Below are 16,521 nucleotides of genomic sequence, written 5' to 3' on the forward strand. Positions count from 1 at the left end.
TATATATATATATATATATATATATATATATACATCGACAAAAGGAGTACGACCGTCAATCCAATATAAATTAAGGATCACTCGAAGAGTGGTGGGTTTTTCGGTCAAAAGGTAGAGAAAAAAGACAAAGAAGGTGGCTACTTCATCTATTTATTGAAGACGTTTCGCTTTCTAATCAGAAAGCATCATCAGTTCGTCTGAAAAGAACAATATGAAAAACCAAACATCCATAGAAAAGTTACTATAAGTGTGTTACCTCAAAAAGATATGTAGCAGTCAATGACATTAAATATGTAAAGAAGTGCTTGTAACACTTTTGCTGTGTATATATATACTTCAATTGCGCATAAAATAAAGAATTTACACTGAATAATAATATAGTTTTACATATGATTTGTATGACGCTAATCGGCGTCTGGTGATGTTAAATAATAAGAAAATGTTTTTTTACAGGGAATTGACCATTTTGAAGATATCGGACCATGTGTTATTATGGCCTCCCCTGGTATGATGCAAAGTGGCCTATCAAGAGAATTATTCGAGAATTGGTGTACTGATGTTAAAAACGGAGTCATAATAGCAGGTAATATATTTAATTTGTTAAATATTTTCTCTTTAATGGCACAGAAAATATACATAACATGAACATATCTGCAAAAAAAAGTGTTCTTCGACGAAATTTTGAGATGAGATCCGAAAGTTTATAACAAATTTATAGTTTATTAGTTAGAATATATAAAAGAGTCTATTAAAACCTTATATAGGAGGGAATTTGAAATACGTGAATTAAAAGTTCACAGATACGGAATTTAAAAATTTTACAGTATGGTGCAGAGATGTGGTCACTAAAAGTAAAATTAATACAGAGAATTTGAAGCATGCGAGTAGTGGATTGTGAGAAGACTACTTAAAATGTCGTGGAGATACTGAGTTACCAATGAGGAGGTATTGCGACGACCTGGAATGGACCGAGAACTTTGGGAGATTAACATATTCCCTCCTAAAACGCATAGTCACCGGCAATATTGAGGGTAGACGAAAACCAGAAAGAAAGTACATTCCTGGCTTAGAAACATACAAATTTCCGCTCATTTTTGACTGGTTGAGGTGGGAAGCCTTAAAGTTGTTAATTAAGATTAAATGCTGCCAACTAGAAGGAAAAAATAAGTATGTTGTGTAAGTACAAAATCGGTTTCTATTCTGAACCTGACGTTGACTACTTTCACGCTTTATAGTGTCTTGTTCATGATTTTGAAGTTGTCTTTTTTATTTATATTTAACCGTTAATAAAGGGAAAATTTTTTTTTATTATTTACTTAATAAACTATGTATTTGGTATATAAATATATTAATGTGTAAACATTTGTAGGTTACTGTGTAGAAGGAACCTTAGCCAAAACTATATTGTCGGAACCAGAAGAAATTATTACGATGCTTGGACAAAAGCTTCCCCTTAAGATGTCTGTAGATTATATATCATTTTCAGCTCATACGGATTATCAACAAACTAGTGAATTTATCAGAATGTTAAAACCTCCACACGTGGTAAGTTAAAAAACTGTTTATAAAAATTTAACATTCCACAAATGTGGTCGAACGAAGTAGAAGGTGAGGGAGAGGTAAGGAGTAAATGATACGAAGGAGGAAGTGAAAAAGATTCAGATAGAATGGCTTTCGAGAAGAGAAGGCAAAACAAGAACAAATTAAAAAAAATATATCGAAAGACATATTTACATAACCTATAATTTGACATTAGAATAAAATGCAGAAGAAATTCCAAAAACAGCACATGCAGCTAGAAATGAACAGAAGGGAAGTTGGATCTACTAAACAAACCAGAGCTAAATATCCGAGATGAGCTAAATGATAACAAAACCATGTTAATGAACAAGGCCTGGAGGAAACAATAATAGAAAAAAAAGTTACAAAAATATAATTCGAGAAGATTTTTGGAATATGTGGAGTTTTTGTAGAACACTGCAATATATCTTATCTATTTTTTGTATATTACTTATCTTTCTACTATCAAAGACTTGTCTAATATAAGTAAATGATATCGATAAATCGTCGATTATTTCAGAATCTAAACTGATATTCTCGAATATTGCATACAGTATATTTTTTTCATTTTGGTTTAATTAATATCACTAGAATTTTTAACACCATATTAACTAGAGTAAGTCTGTTACAATTTTCTTTATCTTTATCGATATCATACAGTATACCTATAATATTTGATCAATGTTTTTATGTTTTTGCTTTTATTTGAACTTGGTACTAATTTGTAATAAATATCACAATAATCAATTCAAAAAATCGCAAATCATTCCACCGGAACGATTTTTTTGAATTTAATCCCCTTTCCCCAATGCTTCATGTGTACTATTGTCAAGGAAAATAACATTTTCTATAGATTGTTATCTCAACTCATCATTTATCATCAATACGCCCTGATTTGTTCATTATTGAACATAGCTTCCTTTAGACATTTCCATATATCTCTATACAGTTTCTATATAGTCAAAAATAAAAATAGCCATTATGATTGCCAACCTCCGTAGGGAGATGGTTCTCTAAGAAGAAGATATATCTCTGTTTGTTGCCTCTGCTATCCAGCTGTTAAGGGCCGATGATCGATCCATCGTGTTGGGGATCTTTCCCAGCTTAGGTTTTCTGACTGTGGTCTCTATTCAAGCAGTTTTTTGTCTCTGTTCTTTATTGTCGGAACATGTCAGCTCGTTTCTACCTATATGCTTTCTATAGTTTTCCGGGTTTGATTCCGCGTTGAATAAGGCCGCACTTGCCATTGTCAAGTCAGGTAGTTCTCGCTTATGCTTGAAGTTAGCTGAGTCTCCTGGTCGATGCGTTTGCCTTTTATAGCCGCAAGGCTTCTTGTGATTGGTCCTGTCCGTATGTAGATAGGCGGGGTCCTACTACTCGGTCTTGTGGTCCGATGTATTTTTGACTTTTACTTTAATACCGTTTTCCATGTTGTTGGAAGCCTTTGAGCATCATCTCTTTGGTTTAGACTGTTGGGATTTTTTTTCTATTTCTATTGATTCTCTGATTTCGCGTTTTCTTTTAATTTAAATGTTAGCTAGCATCGTAGTTTGGTTCAAGTTTATTGTTTGTCCTGTGTTTGAGACGGGCAAGGGACGACGTTTTTTCTCTCCTTACGATGGCATTTCGATGTTCTTCTAACATTGATTCTTCGGTTGGTCTGTCCGATGTACGATTTGTCACAGTCCCCACATGGAATCTCGTATACTCTTTGATTTTCTAACGATATTTTTGTTTTGGCGGATGGCGGAGATTTTTCTGTCGGTATTAAATATCTTTTCTGTTTTCTAGTACTCTCCCTATTTTCTCTGTTGTACCTTTTACATATGGTAGAATGGCTTTTGCAATCGGTTTTTCCTCTTTTGTTGGATCCTTAATCCTTTTTCGAGGATTATGAGCATTTTCAATGGTATATGTTGAAAAGTCGTTTTTTAGCGCTGTTTTCACATTATGGATTTCTTTATTTTTATGTTCTTCATCTGTCAGTCTGTCCGATCGTGTCATCAGGGTTTTAATGACTGAATGTAATTGTGCAGGATGGTGATGTGAATCGGCATATAGGTATCTGTGGGTTTTCGGTATACTGTGTGTCCTATGTGCCCGTCTTCCTTCTTTATTATTAACACATCTAAAAATGGTAGTTGTTCGTTTTCTTCCAGTTCCATAGTAAACTAGATTTTATGGTGTATAGTATTGATGTGTTCTAAAAATACCTTTAGTTTTTCTTCTCCACAACGTACCTAAGCCAAAGTTTGGGTTTGTGTTCGTCTGTTTCTATTGCTCGCTGTTCTATTTTTTGCATAAACAGGTTTACTATTGCCGGTGAGTGGTGAACCCATAGGTGTTCCTTCAACTTGTTTATATCTTTGTTCCTTATAGATGAAATATGTGTTATTTAAGTAGTGCTTTGTTTGATTTAAAGTATCCTGTGGTATCCTATATACGGACAGGACCAATCACAAGAAGCCTTGCGACTATAAAAAGTAAACGCATTTATCACAAATTTATCGTCTTAGTACAGTATCTCCACATAGTATTGTGAAATATGTATGCTTTTCTGTCACAGATGTAGACAAGTTGTAATAAAACCATTAATCTATTTCTTTCTCAGAATGTTAGTGCATCTATTTTAATGATCATTATGAAGTAAGACAAGTTTAGTTGTATTTGGTATTGATGAAGAACCCAACACCTCAATTTGCATTATTCGCTTCGAGATGTTAGAAAAGAAGAATCTCCCCTAGTTATTTCAACTAGCTACTTTCAAAGTTAATCCAATGAGACAAGCTATATCAGAATGATCTATCTATCAATCTTTGGATTGCAAATAACATTTGCATGTATAATTTTTTGTAGGGGAATCCTACAATTGATTAGATTTATTTTTCTAATTTAAATTCGTTTAAGGTATTAGTACACGGAGAACAAAACGAGATGAATCGATTAAAGGCAGCTCTACAACGAGAATATGAAGACGATCCAAATACTGTAATCAATTTGTACAATCCGAGGAATACACATTCAGTGGAACTGTACTTTAGAGGTGAAAAAACTGCCAAGGTGATGGGTCAACTAGCAGTGGATGAACCCCAACCTGGTAAAACGCTGAACGGTATTTTGGTCAAGAGGAATTTCAACTATCATATACTGTCTGCAGAAGATTTACCACGTAAGTCACTACATTTTGTATGTTTATTCGCTCCGCGCGTGACTGACGCGACACCTACCGCCTTCATCTGACAGTTTTGGACCTACCAATTTTTAGGTTAAACATATGACATATTTTTAACATTGTTAAATACATGCGAAATTGACAATTATTAATAATTAACTTTTTAATTATATTTTTTTAGTTTATGTACAAAATAAATGTAGTATTAAAAACTGGGTTTCTCAAAATTCATCATATTATATCTTTTCGACCCCAAACGGAAAAGAAAGGGAAAAATCTAGTACTGGAAAATCAAGTTTTTCACGTGAAAGAGCATATAATTAAAAACAGTAATAGTAAAAGTTATCATATAAAAGCTAAAGTCATCAGGCACTCTGCAGTTAGCTTGAAGCCCTTATAAAATATCATTTAAGGTAAATTATTTAAATATTTCAATTGCATAAAAATGAGTTTACGTGATATTTCCTTTTTCATATTAATAGCACGGATCCATCTTTTTCTTTTCTCTAATTTATATGTAATTTTTGGGAACCTATAAAAACTACACTTACTATTTTTGCTATTATTAGCACAATTAAATACGCAATATGTATTTGCACACATTTTTGATAAAATTTATGCGTAAAAAGGTAGGTCCAATTTTGTCATATTTCGCCGCTACGCACGTTGGCATCGTTTCAAGGTACCCCTACCATGGTCACGCACGGAGCGAATAACAGAAACTTATTACTTATTTAAAAAAGTATGTATTTCTTTGAAATTTCCGTTGTTTTAAATTATCCTAGATGCCTATATGCATTTTTTTTAGAATATACTGATCTAAGTATGAGTCAGATAATGCAGAGACAAAGCTTACACTTTTCCTGCAACAGTGCGATGCTTAGACATATGCTCACACAAATTGCGGGCTTATTGGAACCAATAGATGGAGACAAGAAACTGAAAGCCTTCAATGCTATAGATATTACGATAGAACAGAAAGTTGTTACGTTAGAGGTATGTAAATGTATATTTTTCCATATTCTTTGAATGTATATTTTGAAACATTAATATATATTCCCTCTAATTTGAGTAGTCTACAATCAATTATCACTTCATTTCATCCAAGTATTTATTCGAACAGCAAAAATACTCTACTATTCTATTTACATAAATTGACTTTAATCTTGAATCTATTTATATATATATATATATATATATATATATATATATATATATATATATATATATATATATATATATATATATATATATATATATATATATATATTTAAAAATAGAGATTTTTATGTGAAAGCCAAGCGGTTATCACTTATCTTAATCATATTATATAGATTTTTTTATCTAATGGTATTTTAATATTTAAGTGTCTTTAAATTTTAAATGATCTTTGTCAAGTAGACGGAATAGACTTTGTAGGCTTGGTTACTATTAACCCCTTTACTGCATGAATTATTGCAAACGTCATAGACTTATGTTTACGTCTTCAATAAGTGCAACTTTTTCTACAATGAAACCACGTTCTTTTTTCTTTAAATCTTTTTCGGATGAGATTCCTGAATTTGGAACACGGTTTAATCGAATCGTACCTGAAGGCAACAATCCATTTTTTGTAAGATAAATCTGTAAGTTTGGAATATTAAACCAGTCATCGAAAAATATTTCATGATTAACGTTCTTCGGCACTGTCTCTTTCAGTCTAGTAACAATATTTCCACTGACTCCATAATCAGGCGCTCTATTTGGAAAAAAAATTGCTTTGTTCACCAGCAAAAATATTAATAAAAATAAAAGTCATAACTAAAACCTGATACCCGAGTAAATACTTGATTTTTGTATCCCCACTTGTGAGGTTTTGCTGGATTATATTGTTTGAGGTGGTGCCGGCATTTCGTAGGGATAATTTGTTCGTCAACGGCTAGATGTTCCTCCTTGGGAACTAGTAGAAGGTGTTGTTTAATCTTGTCTAATAGAGGTCGAATTTTGAACAGTTTATCATGACCTGGATTACCAATAGGAACGGAGTTACTATATCACTAAAATGAAGGTGTTTCTTTATAATTTCCCATCTATTGCACGTCATAGATTCAAATACTTGTGGTTGACCTACAGTTGCATTTCAGTAGTCTCGATGATGGTAATTTCACCAATGACATAAATATTACAGTTCCTATGAATTGCTCCATTTCGTTTTCGGTAATATTGTCAGCTTTGTTTATGTTTTCCTGCAGAGCTTTTATGTTTGATTGTTCAACAATCATGGATACTAATTCTTTTGGTAACAAAAACAAGAAAAAATCTGCAGGGGTTTCTAACTCAAGGATACATTCTCGTAGCTCTACTAGAGTGCATAATTATTTTTATTAAAATGCTTTTTTTTTTTTTTTTTTTTTTTTGGCTTAGACTTATCGTCATACAGCCACACACAAAAGGATTAAGACAGTCATCATTATAATTATTTACCTAAATGCCCTATCAAAATAAAAGACTATTACATCTACTAACTAAATAATTTTTAGAGAATTATAATGATAATTTGCTGTCTTTTAAAAATTGAATTAAGGAGTTGTAAATATCTACAGAGCCAAGTGATAATAAATATAGTATATTCCAAGGAGCTGCTATTTTATATTTTAATAAATCATTTATAAGTTTGGATGAGTACACTCTGTTTTTAGAACAACCAAAAAATATATGATCTAAATATCTAAAAATGATATGATTAAAATGCTTCAAATGGCCTGATTCACATAAAAAAATTTCAGGTTTGTTTTTTGTTGTTGACAATTTTATTTATACCAGAGCAAATAGGTATATTTTCATCCAAATTCCTTTTCTCATTGCTATCACTATCATCAGACTGGGGCTGACGACATCGAGAAATATACTCATTATCGGAATCTGAACCTAATTCGTCTTCACTTAGTTCTCCAGTAAAAGGAATATACTCATTATCTGAATCTGGACCTAAATCGTCTTCACTTAGTTCTCCATCACCAGGAATACAGTTAACGTATTTAGATGAGCCATAAAACAAATTCTGAAACAAAAACGAAATGATAATTTTTCTAAAAACGGTATAACTAAAATAAGATTGAATGCATTCGAAACCATTTATGGATTTTACGGAGTTATACCAATTTAGACGGTATATATACGACACTATATATGGTGTGATAGTAAATGACATCATAAAGCTAGATAATAATGTGAAATTCGATGTAGAAAAATATTTATACAATAAAAAATAATACCTACTTTCTCAAAAAAAAAATCACTATGTTGACAAAAAATATTGCTTCAAATTCTAGTCATACATAAGGTACCGTTCATTCTCTACACGTGTACAAACGGATGAGGTTATAACGATCTTTCTCTTGACTGGTAGGCAACCAAATATACAGAGGCGTAGTATAATGAGTACTAGCTATGATGTAGTCAGAATTTTCGATGGGTGGTGGATATTATGCATATTAAAACACTTTGAAATTTTGAAACCATAAAAGGTTTCGTATGTGGTAGAGGGTTAAGTGATTTTTTTTATTTATTCTAAACCTCAAAGACAATGTAGTGTCTATAAGCAATAAAATTTGTTAGTTCTTCTCAGATATTCCTTTCAGTTGTATCGATTGGTGTGTTTTGCTCATATCGGGAATTATTGTATGCAATTTCAAACAAATCTGATAGTTGTTAGGACTGGTTTAGCCATTTGTGCAAATATTATGGAATTAAAACAGTATTTTATTGCAAATTGGATTAAAAATCAAAATGTTTTACTTATAAGAAAACTTTTTTTTTTTTGTTAAAATGGTTTATGGATTTTCGTATCAAAGTAACTGAAAAAACAATACAAAAACAATATGGCTATTGTGACAAAAATGAAATTAAATATTTTATGACTGTTGTTTTTGTAATTTTGTGTTTGTGATTTTGAGCTCATTAGTTAACTGAAACACAGAAAATAGTGTTGGTAGCAGAAGGATACTTGCAAATGTATTTATTCTGTTCTTTTATTCAGTTAAAACTGTTCATTCTTTAATACTATATTGATCAAATTAGTTAACAAAGCAATGTTTATTATTGGGGAAATGTGGACAACTAATCATAAAGTCCGTGTTTTGTTTCAGTGGATGGCTAACCCCGTCAATGACATGTATGCCGATTCTCTAGTTGCTGCAATTCTACAAGCTGATCTGTTGGATGTACCTTTAAAATCTATGAACACATCCATTAAAGTTGACAGAATGCATTTTAAGGTATGTATAAGCATACAATTTTTGTAGAATATTGTGTAAATTAATTAATAAAATCGAATAATCAGGCACATAGTAGACCAACAGATAAAATTAAATTTTGAATAGCTAAAACTGTTATAAACGAAACTTAACCTTTTTTTAAATCATTATATAATTATCTTGTTCAGAAACCTTTATACTTGTAAACTAAAAACGGTATGTGGCACTCTGGGAGTGACCGAGGAGGGGAACTATAGCTTTCTTATCGTCTACGCACGGAGCAATGGTTTTTAATTTAATTTATTTCAATTTAATTTATTTTATTTTAATTTATTATAAGAAATAAGCATTGTACTGCGTTTAATACTCCACGTAGTGTGTGGTCGCGCGATCTGTCGTTTCATTGTGTTTCTGTCTAAACAAGACCACGTGATTCGTATTTCCATGGTTACTGCATAACCACAAAACTCGTTTTCAATGTTTTGCCGATTTTTCTTAAATTCGACAAACGCGCATCTGTCGCCATGTAATACATCACTGCTGCCTTCTATTAAATGACACTTAAACTTATTTTCCCATGTATTAAGTGACAGCCGAACTAATTTTTCACTACCAAAATGACAACTTGTTACTGTGATATCAATAAAATCCCTAGTTTGCAGATTTTAATTGTAATTTTATCTTTAGGTACAGTTAATTTAAAAATTACGACAGTATGGATAATGAACGTTTGCTTAAAATAAAGCTTTTTGGATAGTTAATCATTTAACGTAGTTATTTTGTACCTAAGTTCAAAAATTATTACACAAGACCAAATTTTAGGTAGGTTAACAACTAAGATATGCCATGAATTCAATTAAGTACAGTTATGAAAAATTGATTGTTTTTTTTTACGTACAGTCCATCTAATTTACTTACCGTTGCACGTCATTATCATTGACAGAGATCGAAGTTGACATAGTTGTCAAAGTATAAAAAAATCCTGAATCCATTTTAAATCAAATAGGTCACAATTATTGCAAAAGTGGATTATACAACAAAACAAATTAATATTTAATGTAAATAAATAGAAACAAAACAAAAGTTAAAAAATAATCTTGTTAAAAACAATTTGAGCAGCTTGTATGCGTCGTATAAAGATGTAAAATGGAATACTTAAACAAAATCAACACTTTTTCATTATTTACTAATTTCTAGTCACCACCGCAACTGTCAAATAAGTGTTACCAATTTATGCCAAAATATCACCTTCGTTCGATTACAGTTACAGTGTGTTCTGAACAAATGTTCTTCATAAAAACGCTTTATAATGCATTTATACAAATTAAATGAAACATATTATTGTGTATTTCTTTAAGTTAACATTAATAGAAATCTTGAATTATTATTTCTACGCGTATATAATAAAATATGTCTAGTGGCTGTAATGCCAGTGTATTCGGAAAAGTGATTCTAAAAAAGAACACACCTACCGCCTAAATATTTCGTGTTGGTATCATGTAACCTCACGGACTTTGACGCGGATGACGTACAACGGTACAAAAGTTGAAGATTTTTTTGAAATAGTGACGATAACTGTACCTAAAAAGTATATAAATTTTAACATTGTGACATACCACCTTAAGGGCAATTAAAAAAAATTAAAATATTTGAATCAAATGTCAAAACTGTTCCATTATACCGGGCGGCACATTAGATATGTACTGTATACTACATATTAGTATAATTGATTTGTTTTTTTTTTCTTTTTAGGAATGTCTAATTGAGATGTTACAGGATATGTTTGGCGAAGACTCGGTACCAAAAATATTTAAAGGAGAAAAGTTGTATGTAACTGTGAACGATAAACGTGCAGATATCAATCTAACTAATTTGGTACGGATTTATTATTCTATTTCACATTATTAGCAAGTCCTCTTTGTATAATATTATTTTTTTAAATATATAATTTAGGAATATCAATAATCCATAAGAATTTAATGTTGATAATAATTGTTGTTAATAATTCATATTATTATATTAGGTAATAAGTCGGTTGAAAGACTACGTCTCCGGAGCAGTAACTCTCGTTGATTGCTTACGTTGCCATAAAGTGAATCTACTTAAAATTTTAACATCCTGCGTAATTATTAGCAACCATATAATATAATACCAATTATATAACATTTAAAAGGTTTTTTTTTAAACATTTTACGTTTTTAAAACATGTATACCTATGTCTCAACACTAAAAATCTGATCGAAGAAAGAAGGAGGCTAAAGGGCAGGTATAACACAAACTCCGCAGAATTTAGTCAACTCAGTAAAACAATAAACAAAGAAATCCGAAAAGACATACGGCAACATAACATGAGTGAGGTGACAAGGGTGATAGAGAAAAATAGAAGTCTGAAAGTTCTAAGACACAACATGTCCACAGGAAAAAAGAACATACATAAGTTAAGAAATAACCAAGACGACATTGTGACTGATAAGGAAGAAATAGTGAAAACAGTGGAAGACTTCTACAGACAACTCTATGAAACAAGTGAATCCGATGAAAGACGCCCCTTACCAAAGATAGAGAATCAAGGCTCAGAATTAATGCCGAACATAACTGTTGACGAAATTAAAAATGCACTTCGGGTGATGAAGAACAATAAATCCCCAGGTGAAGACAGGGTAATGACCGAAATCCTAAAACTAGGAGGAAATAAGCTCTTACTGACACTTGCTAAACTGTTCAATAAATGTCTGTGCGAAGCGATAACACTGACGCAGTGGAACAACGCGGAAATCATCTTACTTCATAAGAAGGGAGATTCAGCGACCTTAGAAACTACCGCCCCATTAGCTTGTTGTCACAAGTATATAAGCTATTTACAAGAGTTATTACCAACAGGCTAGAAAGTAAGTTAAATTTCTATCAGCCAAGAGAGCAAGCAGGTTTTAGAACAGGATATGGCACGAATGATCATTTACAAGTAATTAAGAACTTAATAGAAAAGAGTGTTGAATATAACAAGCCATTAGTCATGATATTTGTTGACTACGAAAAAGCTTTCGACACAATAAGTCATCAAAAGATGTTAAAAGCCTTAACAGAGTGCCGTATAGATCATCGCTATATAAACATGATAAAATACATCTATCAAAATGGGACAGCAAGTGTGAAACTGGCAGATAAAAAGACCAACGTATTTAAAATAAAACGGGGAGTGCGACAGGGGGACACAATTTCGCCAAAATTGTTTACAACATTATTAGAGCATATGTTTAAGAATGCAAATCTGAGTGAAAAAGGAATTAATGTCAATGGAGAAATGCTTAGTCATTTGAGGTTTGCTGACGATATTGTCCTTTTTGCTGACAGAATCGATGATGCAGTATCGCAACTGGAGAAACTATACCTAGCCTCCCTACAAGTAGGATTAAAAATCAACCACACAAATCATGACAAATCTTGTGTTAAGCGAAAAGATTTCAGTAAATGGCATGCATATTGAAGAAACCACCTCATATAAGTACTTAGGACATGAGATACGCATAGGAAGAGATAATCAAACGGTGCGAACTAAGCCGCCGCATAGGACTAACTTGGGTGGCATTCGGCAAGCGAAGCTATGTTCTTAAATCAGAACTGCCTATGTGTCTTAAAAGAAAAGTCTTTAATCAGTGCGTGTTGCCAGTACTTACATATGGTGCAGAGACATTAACACTAACCAAGAAAGTAAGAAATAAAATTTGTGTTACCCAAAGAGCCATGGAACGATCGATGTTAGGCATTTCTCGTAGGGATCGGATCACGAACAAGGAAATAAGACGGAGAACAGGAGTGACAGATGCCATAGAAAGAATTATAACCCTTAAGCGGAACTGGGCGGGGCACATCGCTAGAATGTCGGATAACACATGGGCACAGCGAATAATACAGTGGAGACCGAGACAAGAAGCACATCGAAGTAGAGGTCGTCCACCAACAAGATGGTCTGATGACATAAAATGGATCGACAAAAATTTGATGCAAACAGCACAAAACAGAAATACATGGAAAAGACTGAGGGAGACCTATATCTAGCAGTGGATAGATCCGGGTTAAATGATGATGATGATACCTATTATAGTATCAGCACGGAAGATGGAATATTTATTCTGAAAACGATCTGCTATTTAGCCCGTAAGGGTTCTTTTACATAAATATACCTTTTATAAAGGATTTTTTAATCAAAGATTTTGTGATTTATGGTATACAGCCGACTAAATTATTAAATTAACTATTTCCTTGTTCATTTTAATGTCTTTTTGTTCAGACCGATATACCTACCATCCATCATCTTCAATTTATTGTTTTAAATCCACTTTTATCATTTTCTGGAAAACTCAGTAACGTTTATAGGTTTTATTTTTCTTATTGTAATAACAGCGGAGGAAATGCATTATTGTACTCTGGGAGCAGGTACAGGGTCTTACCAATATTACGTAGTCAAGAGATAACGACATATCTTCAGTTCACGAAGTCTATGTTCATTCTGATTTTCCAATTGAATGTAAAATACAAAACACAGGTTCCTATTAAATATTCTTGCAATACTTAATACTAACCTGTTTTTTATTTTATCTTTCTATTATATAAAAATCTAATAATCATTCTTATAATAAGTTGTCTCAAAATAAATTTAAAGTATCTACTTTGTTTTTTACTTTTTAGGAAGTGAAATGCCCAAATGATGAAACATTCCAGCAAATTGTACAAACAGCAGTTACCAAATTGTATCAGTGTTTAGCACCACCTCAAGTTGAAACTTAATCTATAATCAATGTTTTGAAGTAATTAGACAGTGCGATAATGTGTACTGGTTTTAATAGGTACGTTTGTTTATCAGGGGGACAGTGAACTAGTAAGTTGATCATGTCTTGTAAAACATGTGTTCACATTTCTTTACCGCGCATGATCAGAATATCTTAGACCATACTTCTAGGATGTCCGATTACTGTTCTCGTGGATAAGCCAACGTACCTAATATAACATCTAGAATTTATAGGGTGATGAATCTTCAGCGAATGAAAGAAGACATTCTTGTTGTACTGTATTTTAAATGCGTTATTTTAGAGTATTATATTTTCGATCTTTGTAATCAAAGGAGTATTTAAATACATTTATACTTGATAAATAATACAAAATGTTCTGGAAATTTATTTGTAATGTTTTTTTTTTATTTTTAAATACAATGAAAAGATTGTTACGCTGTTTTCATTTATCCCAACAGAATCATATTTACAATGAAACTGTGCCTTAATAAGAGAACTCTGACTCATTTGTATGTTCTTCTTCTTAGCCTGACGTGTCCTAGCTAATTCTGGCAATTATCCACATATCAATCATTTTTTTATCGCCCTTTTGAGTAGTGTTGTGTGTTGCGATTCCGTAAGTTCTTCAGACGAGAAGTTCTGTGAGAACCTAGATCCATTTTACCATAAATCTTACCTATATAATAAACAAGGAACTTGGATATGTTGTAATACGCAGTATATGTTTTTTTAGTTCTTTGTTAGGGACCGTCGATTCAAGAATTTTGCAACATATCGTCGTCCTAATCTATAAACTGCGTAACTCCATAATTCTCTGAAAATGAGTTATTACTGCCATCTGTTTCTGTTTATAAAAAGAGGAAGTGTATATTTCTATCAGATAAGTACATAGCGACCTCTTCGTATACACCGTATCTCCCTTGCCGCCAAATTTAGTACGAAAAATACGTAACTCCCAAGTCGTAGAATATACCAAACGACTGACCTATCACTGTTTTGAAAGTGTTGTTTACCGTTATTTTAAAATATTTTCAAGAAAAATTTGGTGGTAAGTAGTATTAAATACTTATTAAACAATATACAAATATTAGTGATATGTGTATCTATAAAATATTTCCGTTTTACCATCCGATCTTTTAAAATGGGAGATACGTAGTATTCGTATTAGTTATATTGCTATAAATAAATATGTGGATTTACGAAGTCTTCGGAAATCGAATATCTTGTTAATATTATTTCAATTTTGACAAATTACAATATTCCCTTTATATCGAAAAAAATCAGAGATAAAGTAAAAGTTTAATCTAAAAAGATGTATAAATAAAAAAATGTATTCCTTTAGATTTATTCTTTTACGTATTGGTTGTTTAGTTTTCTAAGTATTATTTTCAGTGTTAAGGAGAGCTCCCAAGTATACAAATTCGTTCACTCTTCAATGACGTCGTTTTCTATAACAAGTGGTCGTTGGATTTGGGGTTGCTTGCTTATTTCCATATACTTCGTTTTGTTGGTGTCATTTTTGTAGCTGATTCTTTTAATACTAGATACGCCTCTCGTACAGCGTTTTCCGTTCTTCCAACAATATTGATATCATCAACATGTCAGGATTTGCACTGATTTATTATATATTGAACCAGTGGTTGTGATTTGTGGCATATGTATTACTTTTTCCAGAGCCAAATTAAACAGTATACAGGAGAGAGGGTCTCCCTGGCACTGATTTATTATATATTGAACCAGTGGTTGTGATTTGTGGCATATGTATTACTTTTTCCAGAGCCAGATTAAACAGTATACAGGAGAGAGGGTCTCCCTGGCGCAGCCCGTTATTTGTTTTAAAAGGTTCAGACAGTTCATCCTGAATTCGTACTCTACATTCAACCTTTTCAAGAGTTAGTTTTGTTAAGTTTGCCTGATTTGGTATTCCTAGCTCTTTCAGTACTTTGAACATTTCTCTTCTATTCACAGAGTCGTAGGCTGCTTGGTGGTCTATAAATATGTGATGAGTATCAATGCTATATTCTAGTGTTTTTTCCAAAATTTGTTCCAGGGTTGCAATCTGATGAATTTTCGATTTACCACCTCTGAAACCAGCCTGGTATTTTCCTACTATCCGTTCTGCATATGGTGCCATACGATGACATAGTACTGTGGAAAACATTTTATACGCTGCATTTAGAAGCGTAATTCCTCTGTGGTTAGAGCATTCAAGTGTATGGTGCAAAGCATTCCAATCATTGGGGAGGTATTTCTGTGTCCATATTTCTTTTACAAGCTGCTGTAATGCCATTATGTAATAATACAGGGTAGAAGGAGTCGCGGAAGAAGACGCATCTTCTGGTTAAATAATTTGAGAGCTTAGTTTAACTGCACTTCTGCTGACCTCTTTAGAGCAGCGGCGTCGAAAGTGCGAATTGACATGATGGTTGCCAACCTTCATAGAGGAGATGGCACGTGAAGAAGACCAACTTCTTTCAGCTGGGAGATTATCTATTCCAGGTGATTTGTTTCTGGCTAGTTTTTGAACGGCATCTTTAACTTCAAGAATCGTTGGTGGTTCCTCTTCCCCCTCGTCTGTTCCCCTTACCTCATCTCCCTCGTCTTCCAGGTTTTCTTCTTCTTCCTCTATATTAAGTGCCTGGTTAAAGTATTCCACTCATCTATTCAACACATCTTTCCTTGTTGTTAATAGGTCGCCATACTGACTTCTGCATTGTCTTGTGGTTGCCTTGAATTATTTTCTGTTGATGTTATCTTTCTAAGTTAT

At 32.5% G+C, this 16,521-nt stretch overlaps 1 protein-coding gene across 1 annotated transcript in view; it reads left to right on the plus strand.

Annotated features, from left to right (window-relative positions):
- Cpsf73 (cleavage and polyadenylation specificity factor 73) overlaps positions 1–14,186 on the plus strand; it is a 25,775-nt gene extending 11,589 nt beyond the window's left edge. Inside the window, exons 9-15 of the mRNA XM_072529052.1 lie at positions 454–583; positions 1,370–1,545; positions 4,468–4,729; positions 5,541–5,728; positions 8,860–8,988; positions 10,720–10,842; positions 13,654–14,186. Of these exons, the coding sequence (XP_072385153.1) occupies positions 454–583; positions 1,370–1,545; positions 4,468–4,729; positions 5,541–5,728; positions 8,860–8,988; positions 10,720–10,842; positions 13,654–13,752 (1,107 nt within the window). The 3' untranslated portion in view covers positions 13,753–14,186. The remainder of the gene's footprint in view (positions 1–453; positions 584–1,369; positions 1,546–4,467; positions 4,730–5,540; positions 5,729–8,859; positions 8,989–10,719; positions 10,843–13,653) is intronic.
- Positions 14,187–16,521: the final 2,335 nt, after the last annotated feature.

This window comes from Diabrotica undecimpunctata, chromosome 4, assembly GCF_040954645.1.
Source record: "Diabrotica undecimpunctata isolate CICGRU chromosome 4, icDiaUnde3, whole genome shotgun sequence".
In the NCBI taxonomy this organism is placed as follows: domain Eukaryota; kingdom Metazoa; phylum Arthropoda; class Insecta; order Coleoptera; family Chrysomelidae; genus Diabrotica; species Diabrotica undecimpunctata.